Raw genomic sequence first — 22099 nt, 5'->3', positions numbered from 1 at the left:
GTTCTATATACAGTGAAGGCAGCATACAACTCAGCTTAACACTTAGGGGGGGATTTTCCATGGCACACATGGCAGTTGGGCACCTCACTCCAATTGGGCAGTGGGAGTGACCATCTAGCTGCCTTTTGTGCCTTTGAAAATCTCCCTTGCCAGTAGAAATATGTACACATAACGGTACTTAAACAGTATTTAAAACCACCCAAAACCACGACTGGTTTTATGGTGTAAGGAATCCAGGGACTCCTTTGAATATGGTACCTTCTGTATGTGCTCAGTTATTTTTGAATATATTAGGAAAGATCCTGTCACTGACCAGTGTTACTTTTCAAACAATGCATGTAAATGCCTATGCACTGAGCTTTGTCTTTAAAGATATGTTACCATATGTTGAGATACTGGTCTGTTTTATGTCTTCAACTATACATATCTTCTGACAGGTTGATTCGATCTGTCCTCCCTCTGCCTATTTTGGCCAAGAAATCTTGAGGCTTCATCTCCACTTCCTTCTGCTTAATTCTTGAAAGACAACAGAAGCAATTTTTCTGGGTAAGCATATTCATATATCCTCCATCTCCTTCTTTGATTTAGACCTTTGTTTGCCTCCACTCTCAATAACTTTATTCCTTGACCTTGATTTCTCCTTTTCCTCCCATATCTAAGTCTGTAAATTCATAGATCTTAAGGCCAGAAGACACCATTATGATCATCTAGACCGATGATACCTCCTATATAACACGGACCATAGATTTTTAACCAGGAATTCCTGCATCAAGCCCTTAATCTTGTGATCAAGGATGTTTTTGTTTTTAAAACATCCAGTCTTGATGTAAAGACTTCAGGTGAGGGAGAATCTACCACATCCCTTAGTAAATTCCAGTAGTTAATCACTCTGACTTTATCTCCTCTTATCACTCGTTCTCAGGCTCCACAACAGAAAATTGTTTAGCCCAGCCCTGATTAAAAACAGATATAATTTCAAAATAATTCAGATAGGAAAACAGTCTCCCTTGGTTTTCTCCTTGAGGAGCTTCTGATCAAGCAAGTCAAGGGGAAATGAAAAAGGGACTATTCAGTCTCTTTTTTGTAACTTGGTAAACAAAGCAGCTTAGTCTAGTGGACTGACTTTGGTAGTGGGAGCCTACATGCAAATCCTAACTCTGACACTCACTCGCTGGGTGGCCTTGGGTAAACCACGTAGCCTTTGTCGACAGTAGACATTTGCTCTTTACATTTCCCAGCCTTACTACCACTGGTTTGGCTCTCCTGGATGGTATCGGATAACTTATCTCTAGATGAAAAATGTAATTCTTTTATCGGAGCGCAGCAACCACATTCGGCCGACACTGCACACCAAGATATGGATCTATCAGACACACATTTTGAGCACACTGCTGTATTGTGGTGAGACCTGGACCAGCTACAGCAGGCATGAGAGAAGGCTAAATACCTTTCATACTCACTGTCATCACTGTCTTCTAAAAATCAAGTGGGAATCCAATGTTCTTGCCACCAAAGTACTTGAGAAAACAAAATTACCGAGTTCAATTGCTATTCTCAAACACTCAGATGTCTCTGTTAGACTCATTTGCACACCAGGTGGACAAAGGCCACATCCCAAAGTGTGTACTGTATGGATGCTTCAAGGCCACTGGGCCAATCTGGGTTCAGGTTCAAGGATGTTCACAAGAGGGACTTGAAAAACTTTCAGCATCAACCCCACAAGCTGGGAAGATGCAGCTAGAAAGAGGCTATGGAGGGCTGTGGTGCATCAGGAGTTAAAGAGGTTGAAGAGAGATGGTTGAGAGAGAGGAAAGCACAACAGACCTCAAGTGTAGACTTGCTCTGGCTTCATCTTCTGGCCCAGAGCTTTACGCCTGCATTATCTGGGGCAAGGACTGTCGCTGGAGAATTGGAGAGACGAGGTGGGTCAGGTTGTGTTCTTTGCTCAGGAATTGGATTTTTTTAGCCACTCCTGATGCAGCAGCATGACACAAAGTAATTGAACTGCTTTGCACTGACACCAGCCTCCTTTGAGACACGTGGTTGCCAATTTGCCATTCATCGAACCCTGCTGTTCTGTATTGTGGGGTATTGTGAAGGCAGCTAAGTGGAGGGTCTCTGGGCCATGCTGCCGTTTGAGGGGCACCTGGGAAGGGTGAACATTTTCACGGGGGGGGGGCAGATTTTGAGGTGCCCCTTGGAAGAATGAGACTTTGGTTGCACCCGAAGCAAGGGTATAGAAGTGGGATTCGGGGAGCACCTAGAAAGAAGCGAGAATTTGTACCCTTAAGGATGAGGCTCTGGGGTCCTGCCCTAGCACTAGGAGGCATCTGTGAGGGCTGCGGATTGAGTGCACCCCTCTTGGGCAGGGCGTTGGCCTCTCGGAGCAGGCTCGCCCTGTCCGGGGACTGCGCCCCGACTCCCCACGGGAGCAGCGGGAATACAGCGCCCCGGGCCCGGGCGGAACCTCCCGCCCTCCCCGCGGAGACACTCAGCCAATGGGGCGGAGGGGGCCGGCGCTAGAGGCCGGTGCCCAATGGGGGCAGCGAGCGGCGCTCCGAGTGCCGGCGGTTCGGAGCTCGGGCTGGAGCCCCAGCGCGGTCTCGCCTGACCCACCTGCAGCGCCAGGGGAAGGCGCCAGCCCCGCTCGCCTGCCTGCAGCTCCCGGGGCCAGAAGCCGCCAGGATGCCGCTCGCCCAGCTGGGAGATCCATGGCCCAACATGGAGCTGGTGCAGCTGGACACGGAGGTGAGGAGGGGGCGCACGGCAGGGCATGGAATGCGGGCGGGGAATTTGTGGGGAGGGGCATACAGCCCCCCCCCCGTACCCATCTTGCAGTAGGGTGCTGGGGGGCCGGGTGGGGGGGAGGTAGCCCCCACCCTAGTGGACGGTGGGGTCCGGGGAAGCCATTGGAGCCCCTGCGTGGCAGAAAGGGGAGCGGGACCCCTGCCTGCACTGCGGGGAAGGGGCTGAAGGGAGCCTGCCTGCACCACGGTCGGTCTGGGTCTGAGCCAGGGCAGGAGGGCCAGGCTGGGCGAGATCCCAGAGGTTTGGTGGGAGGGATGTTTTTCTCTCCCATTGAAAGCCCTGAGGTCAGCGCTGAGGAGAAAGAGCCTCTGTGTGTGTGTGTGTGTGTGTGTGTCCACATACGAACACACACAAAGTTTCCCTTTGAACAAAGGAAGTGCCCAGGTCTCCTCTTCCACCTCACCCAGATGAGGAGTATGGCAGCTAAGCCTCGCTGTAGACTTGTCTATTAATTAAAGACATAAAAATCCCCAAATTGATCAGATGAATGCAATTAGGGATTCTGCACCCAGGATCTCTGCTCCGGATCACTTCTCTGCCCCAACCCTGCGCTAAAGGAATTGAGAAATTCATTTTTGGGGAGGGGGGAAGGAAGGGACTTCTCACCTGATCCAATCAACATGTCTGCAAGCAGGTTTCAGTGGTTCTAACAGCCAGGAGTTAGTTATTTATTTTATTTAAGCAAAGAAGCAGATTCCCAGTAATCCTGTGGGTTTTGTGTGCTGCCCTGAGGCTGCCATTCATAATCTGCTGCATTGATTTGGCCTATTGCACTGCAATATTTAGGCTGCTGAGCCCCTCAGGGGTGACCCCTTGTGGGTGTACAGCTGGGCTGTACAAACCAGTCCTGGGCTAAAACATAGTGCTGAATAGTATCAGTCCTCAAGCAATCTTTTGTACCAAGTCTCTGGGCCAAGGGGGGAGGGGGGAGTTCTCCAAGTATCAAATAAAAACAACAAACCGTACAACTGTCATCTTTTAAATCACATTTTGGAAGTGTCTTGCCTGTATTACTTTCTCAATATTGGAGAGGAATTAACTTCCCCCCAAAGTGTCTCTTCCCTGTATCTCTCATGTGTGTAATACATAAGTTACACATGTACAACTAATCAAATTTCCTGAGGATTTGTAGGAAAACCATCCACCAGTATACTTGCTAGACTGAGTGCATTGTAATGAACTGTCAGATCAGCGTATTAACCGCTCCTTAAGCTATATTTGACCCTAGATAATCTTTTTTTTTTTTAAGGGATGGAGAGTATCTAGCTTGCAGTCTATCCAACATTTAAGGGCCTAATTAAACCTAACAAATGCTCTGAAGTACAGAATGAAGTCCGGAACTCTCACCTTATCTCTGAATCCCTTGTTATTTAGATTGCAGTAGTGCCGCAAGTGTGCTAGGATTGTTCCAAACATAGATGAAAACGCAGTTCCAGCTTCAAAGTCCCAAGTCGAAATGTCCCCATCAGAGTACTATACTGCTTCCCCTTCAAAGCATGCACACTGACACTTCTCTAATCCAGTTTGCTAGGATGGGCATACATTTAAAATGCCCAGGTGTTCTATCTCGTATACACACTTCTTTCTCGCATACACATTTTTCTTTCCTTCCTGCTTAAATCTCTCTCTTCCCTCACCCCCACCCCCAGTAACTCAATCTTTGTTTAGATGGACAGGATACTGCATGTGCCATAAACATGCATTGTTGCAGGCTTATGCTACAAATTTTTAAAAGGAAAGGTGCAAGTTTGGGGAGCATCTAAACTGAATATTAAAGAATCACCTATAGCTGTGTGCTATGAAACTGAGCTCCTACTAATGATAACTAGACCCAGCACCTTTATTCTACAGCTTGTCTTTTTCTCTGCCTACCCACCACCTCACCGGGGTGCACAAGCTGAGGTTCTCCTGCTAAAACTGACCAGTCCCTAACACTTAGCCTCTTGATAGGTCTTTCATGATAGAGAAAGAAACTTGACTAGAAACCTCTGAGCAATGACCATAACAACAAATGTTCTGTTGAGAGAATGTCATTGGTCACAGCTGTCCCTTCTCTTTGCCAGCCAAGCCCTGCAAAAGAGAATTTGGGTCAATACTTCACCATGCCCGTTAGCAGCAGTGCTAAGGGTCTCCATCTACGGTGGGCTTAGAACATCTGGGGTGCATGGATAGACCAAGGATTCATCTTGAAGTGAACTAATAGCATCTGTTGTAAAGTTTTGAGTCATCAAAGCGCATGTGCGCGTACAGGGGTGGGAGAGGAGGGAGTTACTTGTTCCACAATGATTTGATCAAGAGGCCTGCTATCATGCTGTGCTTTCAGGGCTGACTTTTGTGGTGAGGTAACTGAGATCTGGAAGATGACAGTGCCGTAGTACCACGGTGCTTTGAGTCTGCTTTTTTTTTTTTTTTTTTGAATCGGAAGACCTCATAATACCTGATTACTAAATGCAAACTCTAACAGGAGCAAAAATGAATGCCAGTGTCAATGACACGCAATGCTGCTGGCAGGATGGGGATTTACTGCCTAATCCTGTGGACAGACTGCACTTGTGTGTTGCATGCCTGGCTGCTGACGGTGTCAACATTACTTGAGTTATACTGCTGATGTGAAACTGATGTCTTGGGGTTTTTTGTTTGTGGTGGAGGTCGTGTGTCCAGTATGTTTGGAAATCAGTCCTATCTATGAAGTTTGTTTCTAACAACGGAAGAATGAGAAAAACTAATGTGTGCTCACCTACTCCCTCATTAGTAGCCTAATTTAAGTCTCAAGGCCTGTTTGTTTGTTTTTCTGTCATCACCCCCCGGCCCCCCAAACACATACACCCCTTCCCTCCCCCCTTTGGAGTGTGAGCATCCAGCATTCCAAATAAAATCAGTGGGACCAGCAGGTTCTTAGCACCTTTAAAAATTAGTCCCTTAACTTCTGGGGTGATTGTGTCTTGTATGTAGAACCCAACTCCTAAAGCTAATATCCCAACTAATTGCGGAGTTGTGTGCATGGGCACTGGATCCCGTGTAATAAAATGGATAGTGTTGGTGGAGTTTTGTTTCACCTTTAAGTCTGGCTGCCATCTTCTGTGCTAGATGCCAATACAGTCTCCCTAACCTGGCAGAATATCTATATAGCTGTATAATGTAGAGAAGGATTGAAAGACCGAATCTGACTCATGGCTTCAAAGGTTATTAAAGGGGGGTGAGGGTCTGCTGACCCTTCTTGTGAAGGGTAACTTAGCTATGAAATGAGACGTTTCTGGAACGTCAGTTACGTAAATTACTCTGGGATTCTTGCCACAAAGGTTTTAAATGGGCTTCCGCAAACCTTTGCTTTCTGAGTCATGGAGCAGAGGTGTTATCGGAGTGTTCATGGAGGAATCAAACCTATTGTTTTTTTTATGCTCCAGGAGCATTAGTAATCCTTTTTTTTTTTTGAGACTGGTCGTAGTTTGTTCTATTAGTCTCAGCAAGCTCAAGTGAAGAAGGTGGAGCTGCTTTGTGGGGTGTGCATTGGAGCAAGTGCGAGACCAATGCACTGCAGGAGGCAAGTAGGGAAACACTTAAGTCCTGGGCACCTAACTCAGCCTCACAAATATTTCAGTTCCTCTTCTGCTTTGATCAGAATATTGCTTACATAATGAGGAAATGTGTGTGAAGTAAAGTGCAAGCAGTAGAAAATGAATCTGAGTGACTTAATTGTCATAGTAATGACAAGCAACTTCTAGGCAATGCTTTTCGCTAAACTCTTGTTTCATTAAGCAAACATACAGCACCCTAACTGACCGTCACTTCAAACTGGAGTTATTTTGCCCATTATAAATACATGTCCTCTCTCTACTGAGCAAAAGTTCTCCATGGCTAACTTGTCTCTTGTGAACATCTTAGCTGAACTCTATGCAGTGATCAGAAGATAAACAAGGAAGCTATATGATCTCAATCTGTATTAATACGTTTCTCCAGTGTCACACAGTCAATTCATCAGTCTGTCGCCTGGGCTATGCAGTTTTGTGTAGGGTGTCTTTTTTTATTTTGTGGAGTTTTGCTTTCTGGAACCACAATCAGCAAAGACTCTCAAATTCCATTTAAAAGAAAATTAGCAACAAAACAGTTTGCATATCAAAGTACCAAAGATTTTTGAAGGAAGGGTTTGATTCTCATTAGACAGTCTGTTGGGATTTTGTACATCAGCACTTAATGTTTCACCATTCATGGAAGTGAGTGGGGAAGCTTCTTTCTGGATATGTAATATTCTAGTTATGTTTAGGCATGGAAGGATTAGATTTTTATAGGTAAATGTCGATAAACATTAACTTCACCATACAAACATAAACGGATGAAAAAATATTTCCATCAATAGCTGTAAATATAGATTACTATACTAGGCAAAGTAAGAAATTCTTCTTGAGAACTTAGTATGATTTAAGGATATTTACTCGGTATATTTTGACGTGATATTGACAATTTGTGAGTTAATGCTTATAAAGCTTTTGCTTTTTGAATTTCAACATTTACTGTCATCAAATTATCATCTGACTCCCCCCCCTATTTTATGCAACTGTACAAATTTAAATCAATAACTGAAAAAATGCTTTAAAAGAATCAATATTATCCATTGAAATTATTTTTAAAAAATCCAGTTCTGCCTAGTCTAGTTATATTTTATGGCCATCTGTATAGTGACCAGTTGAAATTTAAAGCTTTAGAAATAGCACCAGGGTGTCTAAACAGATCTATCAGTAGTCCAAGGCTCTACTTTTGCTGAACACTCTAGTTAGGAAATAAATGTCTTGATTGTCTTAATGGCAATAAGAGAATGAGCTTCATATTTTTCATGACCCAAAGGGGAGGAGTTCTTCCTGCTTCTCTGATTCAGAGCAGCCATGGCTACCGTATTCAGTTCTGGCAATTGCTTTCTGGCTGCAATAAGGATTATGTGGAATTAAAGGGATTTAAAAAGCAAGATGTCCTAAGATAAACATCTCCAAGTGCAGCCTTAGGTGAGAGTTATGTAACCATATACAAAAAGAACAGGAGTACTTGTGGCACCTTAGAGACTAACAAATTTATTAGAGCATAAGCTTTCGTGGGCTACAGCCCACTTCCTCGGATGCAAGGTGCCACAAGTACTCCTGTTCTTTTTGCGGATACAGACTAACGCGGCTTCTACTCTGTAACCATATACATTTGCTTTCTTAATAGACGATTGTATTGAACAGACATCCCTATGGTGTTAAAGTCTATGTATGAAAGGGGCTACAAGTTGCAAAGCTTGTTTCTGAAAGTGATGCACTAGGTTATTTCTGGAGCAAGTGACAACTAAAGTCAACACTACAGGTGGTATGTCAGATTGCCGTCTTAATCTGCACTTTCCTCAGACACAGAGCAACGCTTGCTGGAAAAGTTGGGTGGACAGACTGCTGACTCCCAGCAGAGATGCCTGTGAGCTGCAGTTTCTGTAGCTTGAACTGCTCTTCCTGGCCAGTCAGTGTCAGTCCCCTGTTAATACACAACACTCAGAGTTCAAGAGCCAAGTTTCATACAATGGAATTCTTGCAGCAGGCATTGCCTGGTCAGTACCTATGACACTCTCACCAGCATTGCTCTCTTCTGAGTCACCCTAGGGGTGGGGCAGTCATGTAGCCTTATGTTTGGAAACAAGAGACAATTTGCTACCTAGATTGTCTTTGGTTGTGCCACACATATAGCTAGTTAGCTGTGTACGTATATTGTATGTAGGATGGAGTCTTGAAAGAGGCTTCTTACAATACAAAAAGTGAAAAACCCATACATTTGTTTAGGTGTATTTATAAAGCAATAAATTGCAGCATGTTACCTGGGGAGATGACTACTCTACGTGTCAGGACAGAGATATGTACATAACTCCAGATGGGTCACAGAGATCTAAATGGAAACCACCAAATGAGGTGGTAAAGAGTTTTTTTGGGGGGAGGGGGGGAAAGAGTCTTGGCTCAAAATGTGCAGGCTTCTTCCAGCAAAGCTAAGTTGTACAGCACTTTGAAAAGTGACTCATTTGTTGGATGAATTTGGTTCCCCGTTGAAGCACATGTGTGCGTGCAAAGCACCCCCTGGAATGTGAGCTTTGTTTTGATTTCTCCCAGCATCCCTACCGCTCCCAGGCAGGATTATAGTCCATCACAAATAGCTTTCTGCAGAACCCGTGCTGTTTGACAGGAGGAAGTCAGAAATGTAGTACTTAAGGGTACGTGCCAAATGCTTAGGAAGAGGCAATCGGGTGAAAGGGGGAGATGCTACTGGGATAGACAATACTCCCTTTCAGTTAACGGTTCTATCAGTTACAGCTCACTCGGTGTTTTGAAACCTTGTGCTTCAATAGTCCCTTCCATCCAAAGATCGCAAAGCCCAAGGAACTCTGTGGCAGAGCCGAGTATCAAACCCAGGTGTCACATGCCTTACCCACACTCTCTTGCTTTCCTCCTTTTAGATGTTCTTCTCGGAGTGATTGTGGATGTGTGTTCCACTTAGGTGAGCTTGTGGAGAGCTTTGTATACCAGTACTTGTGGGGGCAGCGCATGTGCCCTATGTCAGTGGCTCTCAACATTTCCAGGCTACTGTACCCCTTTCGGGAGTCTGATTTGTCTTGCGTACCCGAAGTTTCACCTCACCTAACTACTTGCTTACACAATCAGACATAAAAATACAGAAGTGTCACAGCACATTTTTACTGAACAATGGCTGACTTTCTCATTGTTACCGTATAATTATCAAATACATTAATTGGAATATAAATATTGTACTTACATTTCACTGTATAGAGCAGTATAAACATTTCATTGTCTGTATGAAATTGTAGTTTGTCCTGACTTGGCTAGTGCTTTTTATGTAGCCTGTTGTAAAAGTAGGCAGGTATCTAGATGAGTTGATGTACCCCCTGGAAGATCCCTGTGTACCCCCAAGGGTACACATATCCCTTGTTGAGAACCACTGCACTTCACCTCCTTGTGTCTCCTCCTGAGGCTATTTAAGGGCGTCTGAGTTTCAGGTTGGCCAAAGTCTATTTTCAGTTACTGTGGGTTGCCTGGGTGCAAATGAAAGCAGAGTTTGGCTCATGTGAAGCTCGGTTCACTCTCCTGGCATGTGCTTTTAGTAACGGAGTGGCTGCTAATTAAATGTGAACTTCCTCAACTTAAAATGGGCATTCCACCTCTTGTCAGGCTTATTTTTTAAATACATAAACAACCCTTACAAAACTGGAATTTTAATGAACAGTGACTTATGAATTGTCTATCAGAAACAGCTGAGCCAATAAACACGAGCACCCTTCTACGCTAGTGATAGCAAGGAAGCACTCTCCTCTATGCAAGGAAAAGATCTTACTTAATTTCTTAAATATTCTTTGTAGGCTAAAGCCACTGACAGCTTCTCCTAAACAATACATCTGTAATCTCTTGGAAACAGTTAGTTCTTCTGCTAGTTTGGTTCCGTAGTGGTACTGTTGTTTTTCTCTGGCCACTTATGGTTGAAAATACTTCTGATTCTTTAAACTGCGCAAGTGTATAAGAGGAAACAAAACTTGGTTTGGGCCTTTCTAAGTGGCTGAGTTAGAACAAGCAGCTCTGATACCTTTGAAAATCTGGCCCTAAGTCCTTAAACCACATCTAACAACGCCTTTTTGGGTGCTGCATGAATAACTGGTGGATGTGACTGAAGAGTATATGCCTGCATGTATCTGTATCAAACTACAAACTCCATCTGTGAATGCCATTTTGACTGTAAATGGTGCTGGGCTGTCATGTTGTGTTTTACCTCCATCTTGAACTGGGATTCCAGGAGGTGCCAAGAGAAATCCTTGTGCGTAAAGCAGCCGGGAGTCATTAATCTGGATGGTTTTCTATTCAAAAGGAAGCAGTCTAGGACAACTGAGCTGGCTGCAGCCTGGGGGAACCAGTTTTACCAGACTGGACTGCATAGGCCAGATTGAGGTGCATTTCACACAATACAAAAACCAGGGGTCACCCGATGAAATTAACAAGCAGCAGGTTTAATTCAAACTAGTAGTACTTTTTCACACAATGCACAACTAACCCATGGAACTCATTACCATGGGGTGTTATAATGGTCAAAAGTATAACTGGGTTCAAAAAAGAATTAGATACATTCATGGCGGATAGGTCCCTCCTTGGCTATTAGCCAAGATGGTCAGGGAGACAACCCCATGCTCAGGGCAACCCTAAGCTTCCAGCTGCCAGAAACCAGGAGTGGAAGATGGGTGGATCACTCTGTAATTGCCCTGGTCTGTCCACTCCCTGAAGCCCTGGTACGGGCCACTGTCCCACGCAGGATAGTGGGCAAGATGGAGCATGGTCTGACCCGTATGGCAACTCTTGTGTTCTCTTATGTTGCTTACCTGAGCTGCTCCGGCCAAGGAATGTGGCAAGGGTGCCAAAGTCATTTCCACGAACCCCAATTGAGTAATCACTGTTCCCAGCAGCTCTTAGGTACGTGCTTGATTTTTTCCCCATTGAAGTCAATAGCTTTTTAAGCATGTGTTTAAGTCCACACTTTAGAGAAGCAACTGGTTGAGACTGATTTCTCCCTAGGGTAAACTGGAAGCAACTGGAACTACACTGGTGTGAGATCAGAATTGGGCCCTATAGGTGTAAATATTGCAGGGCTAATGTCAGTCTAGCGGGAAGGGATTTGCTCTCTTCTGTAACTGACATGGCCATGCTGTGAATTGGAGTGGCTCTAAATTCACACATTGCTCGGGGCATAGCTCTCATAGAAAGGGAGATCACCTACAACTTGGAGACTACAAGCTGTTTTCCCTGCGCTTATCTTTGAAGACTAGACTTGTATGTGAAGAGCTGAGTCTGCCAACTCCTCCCTGTGCTAAACTCTTTATCATGAGTTAGCCACCAGCTGGTAGGCATGAAGTTCAAAACTATATTTAATTGTGTGTGTGTGTGTGTGTGTGTGTGTGTGTGTATTTCATGACAAATGTGGAGCCCCAGTAAGATATGGTAGAAACTGAATCCCTGTAGTGTTAAAGTGAGACTTGGTTAGTGTCACACTCCAAAAGCTGTCATACCAGGGGTCAATAAATGCAAGTTTTCTCTGCCTTGTTTTAAAAGGGCATGAATTAAACAGGGCCAAAACATCACTTCTTGTTAAGTGTTATGAAAGCTTGAGACCGATCTCGGAAAAACAAAAACACTTAATCCTAACAAAAGTTGATTTAAGCCCCTCCAACTCCACAATGTTTAAAACTCACATTACAACGCTTAGAACATGAGGGTGACGTGGGTTTTTTACCCATGAAAGCTTATGCCCAAATAAATCTACTAGTCTTTAAGATGCCACCGGACTCCTCGTTGTTTTAATTTCATTGCCTTTCGTTGCTCAAGTTGAGATGCAAAAAAAAAAGAGCATAAACAGAGATGAGGCAAGTACATTTCTCAGATTCTTTCACTTCTCAGCTAAATTTATTAATAAAAACACAGATAAATTAGCTTTACAGGGGAAGGATTTTTACGGAGTGTTCTTGCCACTCTGCTAAATATCAGATATCTGTGTCTAAGCATATATCTCCCACCCATCTTCACCCCCAAGTCGTCTTGCTCCTCCAGGGCTGCCATCTTGCTGAATTTGACACCGCTTTCATTCCCAAGAAGGCAACAGGCTGCGTGACCAGTGCTTTGTTATTATAGGCATAAGTCCCCTATCATGACCTCACTGCAGATTCCAGCAATAGACGTTTGGCTAGCAGGATAGTATTTATTGAGTGGAAAGGGCCAAATGCAGCCACAAGCCAAGCAGTTGGTGCAGAAGTTCCTGGGGCGCTGTCAGCAGTGATGTAAATGATATCCAGTATAAGCCCATTTTAAAATGGGTATCAGCAGTAAAACTGTAACTTCCGATCTGGGATTCGTGAGGCAAAAGTGTAACATACGCGTCCATCTCAGCGTGTAGCTTTTCCTGCTAATACAAGAGTGTAAGGCTGATGCAGCTCTGCCTCTCCAGCCAATGTTCACAGAACAGCAAGCGTGCATAAATCACACTCACTTGGCCGAGTTCCAAAATGGTGCTGTTTACACAGGTCTTTTTAGGTTAACATGTCAGGTTTTTTTGACCAGCTCCACTTGTCATGTATATCTGATGTGTAAAGGACACAATTGTGCTGTATCTTATCAATCTGGCCCACACAATTTATGGAGCTTTCAGCACCTTCTAGCCTAGTATAAAAGTCTATTCAGGTAAACTTAACTGTCCCTCTCCAAAATGGCATTTTCATAGTGCCTGGCATTTGCTAACAATGGATTCTTCTTTGCATTTTGCAGAATGGGCAGGTTGCACCAGAAGAAGGCGGGAGACATCCATCAAAGGTAAAAAACAAAAACAAATGTAGCATCTTCAAGTTGGAAACATTCATCTGAGCTGTACGTTACACTGCTATGTGTGGTTTTCTTCCAGAGCCAACTGAGTAAGCCTTCATTTTATGGGGCGTGGAGAGGTGATGGTTTAAAATCTGCTACTCTGTTGCTAACTGGGGATGGCGGGGTAGAGGGAGGGAGGAAGGGTGGGAGGCAGGGGAAGGGTTGAATGCCCCTGTCATGCCCTGTCCTTGCCTTCTCACTTTCCCCTAGACTTGCATGTACAATTTCACCAAACCAGCATCTTGAATCTTCTCAATCACTCTCCTCCCAATGGAGATGGGCTCAGTGGTTAGAGCAGAGGACTAGCAGTCCGGACTCCTGGGATTGGTTGGTGGCTCTGATACTGACTTGCCCTGTGACCTTAGGCAAGTCTTTTTACCTTTCTGCTTCCATTTCCCCATCACTGGAAAGGTTAATAGAAATCCACAAGCATATTGTGAGACTTGACCGTCAGTGCAACTGTCTTCAGGTTCTCCAAGTGCAAAGTATTTCCCCCTACACCTAGTCTTTATCTCTTCGGTATATGGCCCCCATTACCATTGTACCTGGGTGCGTCACAGTCTTTAATTTATTTATCCTTGCAACACACTAGTGATTTCTACATTCCTTGCAGGGCAGGGCTAAGGTAGGTGCTATTTTCCCCATTGTACAGATGGGAAACTGAGGCACAGACCAGCTGGGACTTGCCAAGGTCACACAAGAAGTCAGGGACAGAGGAGGGAATTTTACCTCCTCTCAGGCTAACCAGGGGCTCATCCTTCTGCTCTATAGGCCTAATGCCCTTTCTAGTCTAAATGTGAGCTGAATAGTGTTGAGGAATTTGATTTCAGGGATGTGTTTTCCCTGAGATGAATTAGCATCCAGTAGGAGAACGGCGATTCAAACTGATGTTCTGCCTCTTAGCCAACAGGGACATCTTGCAACTTGCTGTTAGTCTAACCCTAAATTGCACGAGTGCTGCTGCCTTGTTTCTCTGCCTGCTGCACAAGGTTGCTCATGCTAAGAAGTGGAGAAGAATGGCTGTCTGATTGCATTCAGGGTCCCATAAGCCCTTCAGTATGGGTAGATGAGTATTTAAAATGTAGTTTTCCAATATGCTAATATTATGGCTGCGGAGAGAGGCATTGTGGAATATGCAACTCCTATCACAAGACATGATGAATGGATTGTCCATCAGAGTTCATTCGACACGTTCTCTCCTAATCAGGAGTCACCCTCTATATCTGATGTGTATCCTTGGAGGAGTTTTCAGTCTGACACCGCATTTTAGCCTGCAGCTCTATGGATTTTTCTTTCCTTTCTGCTGGCCCTGGAAGTTGATTTTGATTGTGTTCCAGTAAGTGAGTTTCCCACTTCCTTAGATGTAATTTTGTGCCATTTAAAGAAGTTTAAATGGAATAGCGGTTGTCTTGCCTCTCTAGGGGTTGATGCCGAAAGAACCAATTCTTGTAAGCCAATTCTCTTTTCCACACTTGTGCCTTGGCTTTTAATAAAGCTAATGTTAAAAAATGACATATTACATAGGTTGAGAAAAGAGTGTCTATACATCTGGGTATAGTCCTTCACGTATTCACATTTGTATCTTGACCTATTCCTGACTGGTTTGGATCTCTGTTCTTCAACTTGCCAGTCTGATCTTAGGGGTGTCATCTTAGAGGCATAAAAGTAGCATGTAGAACCTGATGCTGACACAGGAGCAGGCCTCTCAGGATCAGTGATAATGTGCACCCCTCTGTGTTGAGAATACAGCCGACCCTTGGTTCTTTGCGTTGCTAGAGTCCTTCCCTGACAAAGGTGTTGTCTCCTCTGACTGGATTCCCACTGGCTTGCTGAGGCTCATTGTGGGACTTGCCTCTTTCATCTCCAAGCACGTTACTGAGCTCTTCTCCTGTAAATGCTGCTGAAGGACAGCAGCTCTTGCTACTTCAAGTAGTCTTTAAAAATCTGGGATTTCTTTTAGTATGGTGATCTTACATGGGAAGACAACCCAGCTGATCCTGCTTTAGACTCCGCTCTATAGAAAGTGAGGCTTGGGACTTCTGTTCCAGTCTGCAAGAGGGTCTGCAAGCACCTTAATCATTAAGTCAGCCCCCACTTCATGAGGCTAAGAGATGGTTACCACTTTACAAGTGGGGGACTCTGAGGCAGAGTGAAGTTAAGTGACTTGCCCAAGGGCTCACAGCAAGTTGGTGGCAGCTGGGAAGGGAGCCCAGGAGTCCTGAAGGCTACTGTCTTGTTAAGCCACTGGGTGACTATTCTTTGTGCCTTTCTGAATTTGCCATGGCCTCCGTGTCAGTCACACTGACGATAAACGACTACACATTGCTAACAAAAACCTTCCCGTCCCAATCCAGGGCTTCAGTAACTTAATTTGTGAAAGATCTGTTTGGGATAATAACACCTTATTTATCTTGTAAAAAGTAGAACTGATGTTTTCAAGCAGAAGCGCATGCAAAGGAAGTCCCTACTGAAACCCCTTTCCTCTGAAATGGCACGGCTAACTCTGAAATACCCTGTAACCAGATCAACCAATTCTGGCAGGGTGCTAGGCCTGGATATCAGCAGAAAAATCTCCAAGGGTATCTTGCTTCATGTTTTCAGATCACTGAACCTGTTAGTTTGAGGTCAGATTGTCAGCAGTTGCTTGCTGCATTTGTAGAACTGGTGGTTGCACCTTTACAGTCAGTAAGAAAAATTAGGTTAAGAAAAATTCCTCTGCATCTGTTGCTTGCCTTTCTGATCTGCTGTGGCTGTGTTTGGAATAGTGGTAAGAGTAAACACTTTATTTGGGGGTTTTATTCACTACCCTCTTACAACCAAGGCCTCGTCTACACCAGACACCTCACAGTAGCACAGCTGTACTGACGCAGCTGTGCCACTGGACGGGTCTCCGCTGTCGCCGCTCTATGCCGACGGGAGAGAGCTCTCCCACCGACATAATTAAACAGGGTAACTTATGTTGCTCAGGGGTGTGGGTTTTTTGGTTGGTTGGTTTTTGGGGTTTTTTTCCACACCCCTAGCTACATAAATTATTCTGACAGGTGCTACTAAGACATAGCCTAATTCTGCAATCTCACCTAAAAATAGCCTTCGTCGGTGAGATCAGCAGATAACAAGGATTACTCAGCACCCACATGTAGTGCAGCCTGCCACTCCCTCTGTCCCCACAAACTCTATGTAGCCAAAATGTGTACTTTTTGTTGTGCAATAAGTGAAGGTACACTCTCTAGGAACCCGCTGATGTCCATCTAAAAGAACCAGATTGGGACCTCACTGGATTCTGTATAAATCTTATGCTACCAGTAGGTAGTTTTCCTCCCACTCCCATAAGGGACTGTTCTGGTGGTGTGATATTGCATGTGATCCCTCTTCGCTCTCAGACATGAAGCACAGTAAAAGCTAGTGGACAAGGCTAGGAGTCAGAGCTCCTGGGTTCTATTCTCAGCTCTGGCACTGACTTGCTGTGTGATCTTGGGCAAGTCACTGTGCCTTAGTTCCCCATCTGTAAAATGGGGATAATTCATGGGCGGGTTACTGCTTGCAAAGTTTCTTGTGATACTTGTATGAAAGCATTATGCAAAGACCTGCTGCTACGTACAACAGTGGTATTGTGGATGTTGTAGGGTAATGTGCATTTTGAGAGTACATTTGACAGCCTTATTGGGACCAGCCTCGACACACTCTGGTGTGAGTCAGTCTCTTCCAGTGGGTCGCCGATCGATGCAGTTGGAATGATGCACTGTATGAGTGTAATTGTAACTCCACTGTCCTTGGCATTGAGCCCTATGTTCTCAAGTGAACCATATTATGACTCTTCTCGTGTTCTTGAAGGTGGGACTCCATTAAAGTCTTGCTGTCACAAGTCTGTGCAAGCATCCTTCCTCACTCCTGCTCTGTGAGCACCTTGGCAGCGCCTGCCACAGACGCTGGGGGTGGGAGGAGTGACGTCTGTTGACTCCTGAGTTCAGACTTGCTTCGCACTCAGCAATAGTCTCGGGGAAAGGCAGCACGACTCTCTTCAGGAGAAGCAAAGAAATCTGAACTAATAGTCCAGCTTTCAGATCCTCCTTGTAAGGAACCCACAGGCAGAAGATAAACCCCATACAGTATAAATGAGCATGAGCCCAAAGCAGAGTCATGCTTACCAGCGTGCTGTTGGCATGCCCAGCACTGTACAGACTTGAACTGCCCTGGCTCCAAGAAGCTTGCAGTCTAATTGTCAGACAACATTAGTTCAGATCCACAATACCTAGATCCAACCCTAAACCAAGCAGGCTTTAGAAAAAGGAAATTATGTGGGTAAAAGCTTCAACTGTTGGTGTTGCTATTCCTGCTAAGCCCCACTGCATTCGTTATTGGCCTTTAGGATGGACATCAGAGACACTGCCCAGGCAAAGGAGTTATATAAATTGTCTAGGACTCCTATGGGTTACTGAATGAAGGAGCCTTTTTCTTTCTTGTTCTGTATCAGTGGCACAGACCTTTTATTGCTTATGGAATAAGGTCAGTAACGCTTACATCTAGGCCACCCCCTACCAGCCTGTTAACATTTATTTTCAAAGCCGTTTGAGAGGCCTCTGTTTTTCCTTTAGCTTCATTTCCTTTGACACAACATGGACTGGGACTATGGTTCTTCTTCGAGTGATGGTCCCTACGTGTATTCCACATGCGCCCATGGGCAGCAGGTGAACCCCCGCTTTGGGGAGGCTAGCCCACCGGCCCTGCCTCTTCTGCCCAAGGCTCTGACCCCCACACGTTGGAGCCCCAAAACTCCCCTCCCCCGAATGCCCCCATCCCTGACGGCCCTCCCCCCCCACCACAGTCAGGCTGGGCTGAGAGCCACCGGCAGCCTCCCCGAGCGCCAGCTCCTCCCACCCCTGAAGGTCCCCCCGGCCGCCAAGCCACTGGCCCCAGTAGCGCCCAGCCGAGCCTCCTCACTCCCCAGGCCACTGGCTCCCCGCGTTGCTCCTCACTCCCCTGTCCCGAGGAGGAGTGACGCAGGGAGCAGCGGGGACCTTGGGGGTGGAGGGTGGAGTGGAGGAGGCAGTGGGGGTTTTGGGGAAGTGGGGGGGCCTACCGCGGCCCAGTTGTCTGGCGGCAGGTTGGCACCTTCCCTGGCCTATTATATCCACCACCCATGTGTGTGCCTGAGTCCAGAACGTCTTACGAGCAGTGTCCATTGGCCTCCACATGCATCATAGCTCTCCTTGTGCTTCCAGGGCATAAAAGGCAGTGCAGGCCCATGCCTGTCCAGTTCCTTCTTACCACCGCATGGTCTGAGTCAGAATCTTTGCTGTCCTCGGCTCCTTTCTACTGCGTCATTCCTGTAAGACTTTTATCTAGTTAGTTTTTTATAGCATAGCATGGCTTAGCGCTTTTTTTTTTTTTTTTTTTTTTTTTTTTTTTTAAACCCACCTGGGGATTTTTCCCCAGAGAAGTCTGGGATTATGCCCAGGGTCGTGGGGTTCAAAAACTGCTTCCTGCCTTTGCTCCTTTTCTGTGAGCGACAAACGTCGCTGCTGCACCTACTGCCTGGGTGAAGCTCACATTTCTGCCAAGTGCAGCATCCATCATCTGCTCTTCCACCCCGACAACTCATGAGGGCTGAGAACTGAGACTCAAAAAACACCTCATGGAGAAGGCAATGAAGCCCCAGTTGGATCCAGACCAGGAAACACCCCCTTCCCCTGGTACATCAGCCTCAACAAGCAGGCAGCATGCCACCGAGCACGAGCCTGGGAGCAGAGTTAAGTCTCTTAAGCCTAAAGAGAAGGGTTCACAGGAAAGTAAGGGGCACTCTGACAGACATTAGGACAAGTCATCTATGTCTAAGACTGTCCTGAAAAGAAGGGATCCCTCCTTCGACCCCGTCGAAGTTGGGAGAGCCAGTGCGTGCAGATGCTAAGGTTTTAGGCCTGACTAAATTTTCTTAAAAAGCGAAGGAGGCGCCCAAGGATACGGATCTGACGGTTCTGACACCAGTTCCAGGATGAAGATGCGGGATAGACCGCTCCTGGTGCTTCCATCCAGTTTGGGAACCAAAGCAGTATTAATAGTGACATGGCCCTAGAGGGAGCTGACAGCCACAGTGACCAGAGAGCCTCCGGCTTCGCCAGTGGATTCTCCTGTTACTCCAGGATGGTTGGAGACCTATATCTTCCTGGAAGACCTCTTTGCTCTCCCCTATCCACATTCACTGCTCCAATCAGGTCAATCTATATTCTGTGATGTTGTAACACCAGAGGAGGAGCCTGTCGCAAGGAGACAGTCGTTCCCCCATTCCACCCACCAGCCTTGAAGCTCAACCATTGGTTATAGTTGGTTTCACCAGTGATCAGGGATCCGGACTTCTCTTCTGCTGAGTTGAAAGCTCTGCAGGAGTCGCTGCAGCGGAGAGGAGAGGAAGCCCCAGACAGAAGATCTAGAAGATCAGGGTTCCGACCGCCAGCCAAACAGAATTGGCCAAGGAACAGGTGGTATCCTCTGCCATGCAGTCCCCCTGCGGTGGTGGATCCATCTTATTGTCAATATTGGGGACTGTGGGAGCCCTACCCCAGACACCCAGGATCGGTGCAAGTCCTACTTGCCATTGCCCAGATATATGCAACCTGCCCCATGGGAGTATTTGGAGGAGGAAGATGAGCCAGTTCCAGGAGCAATCTCGTCATCGTCACCAGGCAGTCACTTCGTCTTCTCCGTCTCCACCCAGTGACTTTAAACAATGCCAAGAGTTCATGCACAGGGTAGTGGCAGAGCTACAGATCCCACTGGAGGAAATCCAGGAGCTACAGCACAGCTTAGTAGACATTTTGCAGCCCTCCAGTCCCAGTAGAGTGGCCTTTCTCATCCACCAGGCCATCATGGATCCAGCAAAGGCAGTTTGACCCACCCCTGCTTCGTGTGCTCTCACCCCTCAGAGAGCTGCGAAGCGGTACTTTGTCCTATCCAAGGTGGGAGAGTTCTTGTTCTCTCACCCTCCACCAAACTCCTAGGTGGCACAGATGGCTACAGAATAGTTCAAGCAACAGCACTCGGAGGCTACTCCCTCTGATAAGGGGCACAAGAGATTCAACCTCCTGGGAAGAAAGGTCTCTCTTCCTCCTCCCTCCAGTTCAGGATCTTTTTTATCAGGCCCACTTGGCTAATATGATTTATCAATTATGCTAGATTTCTAGAGTTTAAGGACAAGCTCATTGAGAAGGATAGAGCCGGCTTCCAAGCCTTAGTGGATGATGGCAAATTGGTGGTCAAAACTTCACTCCATGCCATGGAACATGGCAGATGCTGCATCAAGGGGGATGACTATGCCCATTGTCATGAGGAGATGCATCTTTGCATCTTTCCAAGTTCTGCTCTTTGATACTATCATCCATTTTCTTGTGGAATAGGGTGGGTCTGTCCACTCCCTCAAAGACTTGAACAACGCTTTGCTCACTGGGCATTTATACCCCTGTCCCCATGAGGAAGTGTCATAGGGGATATAAGGCAAGACCCCCTCCTCAGCCTTTTATGATCAGGAGCCATCACACAAGGCCAGAAGAGTCAGTGAACTGGGAGCATGTAGGGCAGGCCCACCATATGCTGCCTTCTATAAAGAAAAAGTCTCTCTAAGTCCCCATCCCATATTCAGACCCAAGGTAGTTTCTGAGTTTCATATGAGTAAGGTCATCTATCTACCTGTATTTTTTCTTAAACCATGTGCCTTGGAAGAGGAGAGAAGATCCGGAGGGCTTTGGCCTTTTAACTGCAAAGAACAAAAGATGTTAGACACCTAAACTAAATATCTCGAGTTGTATTATCTTTTGGTACCAACCAGCTGGCATCCCCCACCCAGAAAGAGTAAGGGCTCATTTCACCAGGGGGCAAGCTACTTCAGCTGCATCTCTGAGATGCCCATGCCTATACTAGAGATACGTAGGGAAGCTACTTGGAGCTCTTTGCAGACATTTACAAGACATTATGCCTTGATACAGTTCTCAGCTGTGGACATAGGCACCAACTTCCTCTCTACCTGGGGGGTGCTCAACCCTCCCCTCTGCCCCAGGCCTGGCCCCACTCCACCCCGCCCTTTCCCGCTCCCAGCTGCACCCCCACTCCACCCCTTCCCCCAAGGCCCTGTGCTCTCCCTGCTTCTTCTCACCCCCTCCCCTGAGCGCACCCCATTTCCGCTCCTCCCTCTCCCTCCCCCTTCCAGCATCTCCTGCATGCCGCTGAACAGCTGTTCCACGGTGTGCAGGAGGCTCTGCGGGCAATGGGGAGGACTTGATCAGCCGGGCTTCCAGCCGGCGGGAGGCACTGGGGGAAGGAGGCAGCTAAGCACCCGCTAATTTTTTTCCGTGGGTGCTCCAGCCCTGGGGGATTCAGGGGGTCTTGGGTCTTCGGCAGCGGGTCCCGGGGCGGAAGGACCCCTTGCCGCCGAAGACCCAACGCGGAAGAAGCTCCAGGGGCCCGGGCCCCGTGAGTTTTCGGGGGCCCCCGGAGCGAGTGAAGGACCCGGCTCCAGGGGCCCCGAAAAACTCTCGTGGGGGCCTCTGCAGGGCCCGGGGCAAATTGCCCCACTTGCCCCCCCCCCCCCCCCCCCCCCCCCCCGGGCGGCCCTGCCTATGGCTGTGGGGACAACACTACTACAGTCAGTTCTCTTCTACGTCCTCGCACCGACCTGTTTGACTACTGCTTACTAATCTCCCATGTGTGGAATACACAGAGGGACCATCACTTGAAGAAGAAATGGAGGTTCTTACCTGTAATTGGAGGTTCTTTGAGATGTGTGGTCCTGATCTGTATTCCACTACCCTTGCTCCATCCTCTCTGCTGTGGATTTGTTACACTTCAATAAGAATGAGAAACTGGAGAGGGAGAGCTGTGGCATATATGTGGGC

The 22099-nt window shown here is 46.6% G+C and overlaps 1 protein-coding gene across 2 annotated transcripts in view; it reads left to right on the top strand.

Annotated features, from left to right (window-relative positions):
- Positions 1–2564: 2564 nt before the first annotated feature.
- RPS6KA1 (ribosomal protein S6 kinase A1) overlaps positions 2565–22099 on the top strand; it is a 65767-nt gene continuing 46232 nt past the window's right edge. For both annotated transcript variants that reach the window (XM_054011935.1, XM_054011934.1), the window contains exons 1-2: positions 2565–2748; positions 13125–13169. In XM_054011935.1, coding sequence (XP_053867910.1) covers positions 2686–2748; positions 13125–13169 — 108 coding nt within the window. In that variant the 5' untranslated portion in view covers positions 2565–2685. The remainder of the gene's footprint in view (positions 2749–13124; positions 13170–22099) is intronic.

Source organism: Malaclemys terrapin, chromosome 22 (assembly GCF_027887155.1).
Source record: "Malaclemys terrapin pileata isolate rMalTer1 chromosome 22, rMalTer1.hap1, whole genome shotgun sequence".
Taxonomy (NCBI): domain Eukaryota; kingdom Metazoa; phylum Chordata; order Testudines; family Emydidae; genus Malaclemys; species Malaclemys terrapin.
Note: the sequence above shows the minus strand (reverse complement) of the source record. Positions and strands in the feature narration are given on the sequence as shown.